This window comes from Octopus bimaculoides, chromosome 15 (genome assembly GCF_001194135.2).
Source record: "Octopus bimaculoides isolate UCB-OBI-ISO-001 chromosome 15, ASM119413v2, whole genome shotgun sequence".
NCBI lineage: Eukaryota > Metazoa > Mollusca > Cephalopoda > Octopoda > Octopodidae > Octopus > Octopus bimaculoides.
In genome coordinates this window covers 15,961,618-15,968,665 of record NC_068995.1, presented here as the reverse complement: position 1 = coordinate 15,968,665, position 7,048 = coordinate 15,961,618, and the positions used below count along the sequence as shown (strand labels likewise).

Sequence of the window (7,048 nt, the reverse complement as noted above, 5' to 3'; positions counted from 1 at the left end):
CATTATCCTACTTCTAACAGGCGGCGGATATTGTCGATTTGTTATGAAAACAAATCCAAGTTGGCACCGAAACATCGCTGCTTCATTGGTTAAAACAGGCCACGTGATTGACAGACGAGACAGTAATTCACATCTAAATTATTATTCAGAAACATATACAGATGAATACGTCTTTCTTTCGAAGACACCACTATGCTTCTCTTAATTATTTAGCCTGAACTTTTGCCATATAAAATTTCACAGTAACTTAAGTATCGGTTTTAAACGCGACTAGTTTCCAATTCAAAGTCCTACAACAAGAATATGACTGAGAGCTTTAAGCTTAAAGTAATAGTATGTTGTCAACTTAATGTGACAGTCTCATGAAAGGGAACAATGCTACTGTTATTTAACCCTAGGAAACGCCGTTTCCTGTTGGACTTGACCCATTTCCTTGTGTTTCTGGATGCTAGCTTTGCTGGGTGGAGGTGCTTATCTTCAGTTTGAAAGCATAAGGACACGGAAATGTGTCGAGTCCAACAGGAAACGGTGTTTCCTAGGGCTAAATAACAGTAGCATTCTTCCCTTTTATGGGACTGTCACATTAAGTTGAAAACATGCTATTACGTTATCGTGCTGCTCCTGCATAAATCTCTCTGAGAGATTTAGAAATGAATTATTTCTATTTTCAGCTTTAAGTTTGTAATTCTTTGCATGAAAACTAGACGAAACTTTTTCGTTTCATGTATTTATGAAATGATAAAGCAGTTTTTTTTCTTTGCACAGAGCTGGCAGTAGCTATTGGGGAGCCAATGTATTCTTTTGATTTTGTCACAAGGACTGCTTCTTCCTATGTCTTTCAAAAACCATATCTATTTTGAAACTGATGTGGTATTGCATTTATTCCTGGATGTAAAGGTTTGCTATGCATATAAGGTTATAATGTTTTCTTTATTCAGCCTATTGGTGTGTCACTATATTGTGGAATCTACTGATTTTGCTTCTCCTCTGTGTATTTGTTTTTCTTTTATCTTTTTTTGTAAATGTACGATAAGTTGCGCCCTCTGCATTTGCATTTGTGCAAGGTTGCTTGTGTGGTGTTTACAGAATTTTGGTTATGTTGTGGGTGTTTATGATCTCTATACAATTAAAGCAGGATTGAAATGGCTTTTTGATTGACAAATTTCGTGATATCGGTGTCACGTGTTGAAATTAATGCTTATCATCGATAAAAATGATCAAGGAACAATTAGGAATACATCTAATCTCCGAGGAGGATAATTCTAGATTAGTTTTTCAATTTCTATGTTTGGATTATTTAATGTGAATTATACTTATCTCATTTTGTTGTTGAAGCCCCATCTAGCAAGTATTCCACAATAGTATGCAACAAACTGATTCAAATGAATAGCTATTTTGTTATTCAAGTCGATGTAATCGACTGTGCCATTCTCTAGAAATTCGGAAACCATTATCTTTTTTGTTGTTGGGATTATAAATACTACATGTATGTAGAAAGTAAACAATAGAGGGGAGGGCAAAAGCTAGGTGTACATTTGCTTAATGCGAGCGGAATATTTGATCAGTTTTCTATTTCATTTTTTTTTTTTTTGAAACCTCAGCAATTCATTAATCGATTAAGGGATCGGCGGGAGATGACTAGTTCATTGGAAGCCCTCGTTTTTATTTCCGGTGACTTTGAGTGAATGCTTGAGCCACGAGCGTTTCATTCTCTCAAGTGGTAACACTGACCAGTTGACCACTTTTCTGTGCATTGCAGATGGACCCAGTCTGCTCAAAATTCTCATGTATTATGTAAACTGTTAATCCTGACGGAACTGGTCTTCGAAATTCTTCAGTTCATTTCTGCCTCACCGTTTCCGCCTTCTTTGTCTTCCGATACTCCTAGATGATCCACTTTCGTTCACCGTTGGTCCAAGTTCCAGCTATATAAAATATATATTTGAAATTAGGAATAATTATTTTATTATAGTAAGGATTATGAGTTAACTAGAACATAAAATCAGAAAATTCTTATCATAAAAAAGAAATAGAGAAATGAGAAAAAGCATCCCACGTATGTTAAGCAACTGTATACCTCATTTTTTCTCACGCCGGTGTATCAATTTACGTTTCTGTTCCGTGCAGATTACTTTGCTTCTATATTTTCTCCTGTTCAATGTTTCCTTCAGTGTTGGTCCGTATATCTGCTATTGTATATTCAATCACCCTCAAATTTACAGATATATCTACAATATTCCAACGCACTACTACGATACTAAACTACTTGGTTACCATCGGGAAATTATTAGCTGTAACTTTGCTCTTTCAAGGGAAATCTGAGTCAAAACAGCAACTACGGCAGCATTCTAAAACTACTACCATTCCCAGTCCGTCCAGATAAATATTAAAAAAAAAAAAACTAATATGCACGAAACTCCAGCAGACCAATAACGCCATTAACTCCAAACACTGAGATGGATTGCACGCTATACAAACATATGCAGAGTATCAGCAGCGGCCACGTCCATCCGCATGGACTACACCACTCCCCGCTGTGGTCGCTCTCAAATATTACTGCGTCCAAAATTTAAGTAAACGACGGAAAAGGAATACAGCATCCAACACTGCTTTGTTGTATTCCATTCGCAAAACTTCTACAAGTCATGATATATTGCGTGATATTCCAGATGAGGGCGTTGCAGTTTACCTGATTTATCAGGCTAGGTCGGCCCGCATGTGTCATTTAAGTGAAGTTTCGGTTAAAGTGTTTTAGAGTCACGTTGGAGCGAAACCCAAATTTTATGAGAACTAGGAGGAAGTATGGTAAATCTCACAAAGAAATTAAACGAAAAGTAGCTATCATTTAAAAGGTGCCTTCGATAGTTATTGGGACGAGGTAATGACATGTTTGGTCAAACTCAATGTGAAACTACCCGAGAGAGAACTATCTTAGAAAGCAGAGTCAGGTGAAATTTGCGAATACCTATGTCACTTCAGTTTGTGTGTGACTACCCGAATTGAATAGCTGAGTAGATGTCAGATTTGAACTCTTTGTGGAGAGAAGAGTTCTTTCTTTATTTTTGAAGTATCATTCACTGGTTATCATGATTTAATCTAAAATAGCATATGCGAACATTGGCTGAAGCTTTGAACTAATTATTTCAGCTGACTTGATCTGAAGAATAGCACAACGGGAACAGAAATTTACGCTCGTTTCGTTTATCATGCACTAGATAAAAAGCGTAAGGAGTATGACATAATTAGCAGTAAAAGGGTGTTGTTGATTTTAAACAAGAATACTATATCCGGCTGCCAAAATTCAGAAAGCCCTATTTATTGGTTAGTCCATTTCACCCAATGATGAACATGCGTCTGTAGAACGTGGGGCCACCTCTCAGCAGTCATTCTGTCTCGCTATGGGTCTAAATATGAAATATATATTTTCATCGGCTGAGACGAGTAAATCGTATGATTCACTGAATCTGGTGATTGCATGTATGTGTGTGCGAGTTTATGTATACATACATACATACATAATTACATACATACATACATACATATATTTATGTATATATGTATGTATAATTATATGTATACATATGTATACATATACATATGTTTATATATATATATATATATATATATATATATATATATATATATATATATATATATATATATATATATATATATAACTGCATATATATGTATATGGCTATATATATATATATATATCTAATGAATACATACATTCATTATATATATTATATACGTTATATACATATATATAAATAATGTATATTATATAGAATATTTGTGTATGTATATTATATATATATATATATATATTGTATTTCTATTTTAATATTTATCGATTTGTTTACTTACTTTATTAATCTTTTTTACAACCCATTTGAAACTTGATAACTAAATTAAAATATAGTTTGAGCAAGATGTTTGCTAATGCGTCCTTTTCCCGCTTTCTTTAGCATTATAAGACGTTGTTCTTTTCCTTGTCCTTCCCTTCTCCTTTGCTTCTTCTACTTCTTCTTCTTCTTATTATTATTATTATTATTATTATTATTATTATTATTATTATTACCATCATCATCATCATCATCATCATCATCATCATCATCATCATCATTATTATTAAGAAAGCCAGCTAGCAGAAACATTAGCACGCTGAGCAAAATGCTTAGCTGCAGTTCGTCCATTTCGTCCTTCTAAGTTGAAATACTGCTGTGGTTGACTCTGCCTGACATCCTTTCGGTATGGATTAAATACCAGTGAAACACTGGGGTTGATGCATTCGACTAGTCCCCAAATTTGAGGCCTTGAGATTATTATTATCATTTCGGGGTCGATGGAATAAGTACCTGTTGAACACTGGCGTCGATGTAATGGAATCATCCCCTCCCAAAAATTGCTGTCCTTGTGGCAAAATTTGAAACCATAATAATAATTATTATTATTATTATTATTATTATTATTATTATTATTATTGCTGTTGTTTTCATTATCATCTTCTCTCAATTCTGTTTCCATTTCTTGCCGAGTGTCTTACTGTCACCTAGGGCAGAGAAACGCACTGTATACATTAGTAGGCCATTAAAATAAACACATCAGATTGTCCATTTACAAAGTCATGTGATAGAGAAAAAGGAAAAATAAGAAATAAAAAAGTATACACGAAAATAGAGGGGCAATCGGAAAAAAAATTCATTGTGACAATGCTCTTCTCAATACGTGTGACGTACTTTAAAGACAAACTTTTGCACTTCCTGCATGGATGGTAAGCCATGCATCATTCTTAAATAATTTTTAGTTCCTTTTTTGATCATTCCAAGTGCTCCTGCAATCGTTGCTATTGTAACCGTCTTGAGATGCCACATCTTTTCGATTTCGATTACCAAATCTTTATATTTTGTTTTGCCGGGATGTTATGGTCGCATGGTATGCTCATGTTAATCAATAAACATACTTTATTGTTTTGGTCTTTTTCAACAATATATGATGTATTTGTTTTGATGGTCCAGTTGTACGTACTGGGAAGTCCCAAAGAATAGTTACATTTTCTCTACTTACATCCTCAGGGTGGTGCTTCTACCATTTGTCAGCGCTTTTGATTTTACAATGCTGACACATTATCCAACGTAGATATTGGCTAACTCCGTTATGTCTTGCTTTGTACTGTACAGGTGCTGAAAGCTTACATCCAGTGATTAGGTGGTCCACTGTGTCAACCCCAGCGTCGGAACCTTGGGTCTACTCTAGTTTTCATCATCTTGCCTTGATACTTCCAGGTGAATAAGCTCTGATCTTGAGCAGCCAAGATTATTATTATTATTATTATTATTATTATTATTATTATTATTATTGTTGTTGTTGTAGTTGTTGTTGTTGTTGTTGTTGTTGTTGTTGTTGTTGTTGTTGTTGTTATCATTATCATTATTATTATTAAGCTTGTGAGTTATTTATTAAGTCTGTGAGGCTATGTTCAAATTCCGTCGAGGTCGACTTTCCTTTTCATCCTTTCGGGGTCGATAAACGAAGTACCATTTAAACACTGGCCTCAATGTAATAGTTTTACTTACTTCTCACAAAATTACTGGCCCGGTGCAAAAATTTGAAACGATTATCACAGCGCATCGCACAATATACTTAATATTTTTTTCCAACTGCTTATTTTGAGAGTTCAAATCCCGCCGAAGTCAACTTTGCCTTTCGTATTTTTGCGGTCAAGTACTGACAGTGATGCAAGTTAACAGCAAACCCCAAATTACTGGCCTTGTGCCTAAATTTTAAATCAGTAGTAGTGGTGGTGGTGGTGGTGGTGGTGGTGGTGTTGAGGGTGTCGTCGTCATCCCTTTCTTCGTTCATCTCATCCTCATTCTTACCATTATTATCATAATCATCATCATCATCATCATCATCATCATCATCATCATCAGTCCTTGATAGTGTGTGAGATGATTTTTTGTACGGAATGGCGTGACACATTGTTCCGTTTGCAGTAATATGAAAATACATAATGAAATAATTAAACAAAAATAAAAAAAAACTTAAAAAGTAAAGAACGAAAACCTGAAAAATGGTCTGATTCTAAAAGGGTTAGTAATTTAAAACTGAATCAGGATCTGCGAGTCTGTAAGCTGCAGCGTACTCGTTAGTCCCTCTTGTGAGTGTGTGAATTATGATGCGAAGTGTGTGCGCAGACATGTGCGCGTTGGTGAAATGTGTGCCTCGCCGCGTCTGTGACGGTGTGTTGTGCGCGGTTTCAATTTGCCTGTATGATTGCATGTGCGCTTATATGTGTCTGTGTTTGTCCTGAGTAGGATATGTGTGTGAGTGTGAATTTATGTATGTGGGATTGCATGGGGTAATGTATTTACGAGTGTGTCTCCTTAAAGCATGATGAAGAAGTAGATATATAGATACATATCAAGAGAGAGAGAGAAAGAGAGAGAGAGAGAGAGTAATGTTTGCGTTTTTGTGTATGCGTTTTGTGTGTTTTTGTGTATGTGTCTATTCTCAGTATAAAAAAAAGGCCTGCTGCGTGTGTCTCCTACGTATCCTTTATGCGCGTACGCATATATCCGTCTACATGTCCGCGTATATATGTGTGTGTGTACATGCATACATGTATATACATTTGCATGTTTGTGTGTGTGTATGCGTGTGTGTATGTATATATGTTTATTCAGATGTATGTGGCAATGTATGCTTGATCAAATACATGTATATGTGTGTCGTTAATAAAATATATATGTGTGTCCTTAATGAAATGAATGCGTTTTTATTTAATTTATACTGTCTGCAGGAAGGAGTGACTGGAAACACCATTACCCGTGAGAAATATTGTATAAAAGGGAGAAACTTGAATGGACAATATCAGTTCGACTTGATTCTTCCATTCGGTAGCCTCACATAAAACCACTGAAGAAGCTAATGATGAAGTTGTATCTTAGCATCTTGCTCTTGTTTTATCTAATGAATGCAAAGGTTAGTCTATCTTTTATTCAGCATCATAAACTTACTCATCTCTCTCTCTCTCTCTCTCTCT

The 7,048-nt window shown here is 35.3% G+C and overlaps 1 protein-coding gene across 1 annotated transcript in view; it reads left to right on the top strand.

The window, feature by feature from the left end:
- Positions 1-6,829: 6,829 nt before the first annotated feature.
- LOC106882532 (inter-alpha-trypsin inhibitor heavy chain H3) overlaps positions 6,830-7,048 on the top strand; it is a 38,837-nt gene continuing 38,618 nt past the window's right edge. Inside the window, exon 1 of the mRNA XM_014933248.2 lies at positions 6,830-6,987. Coding sequence (XP_014788734.1) covers positions 6,934-6,987 — 54 coding nt within the window. The 5' untranslated portion in view covers positions 6,830-6,933. The remainder of the gene's footprint in view (positions 6,988-7,048) is intronic.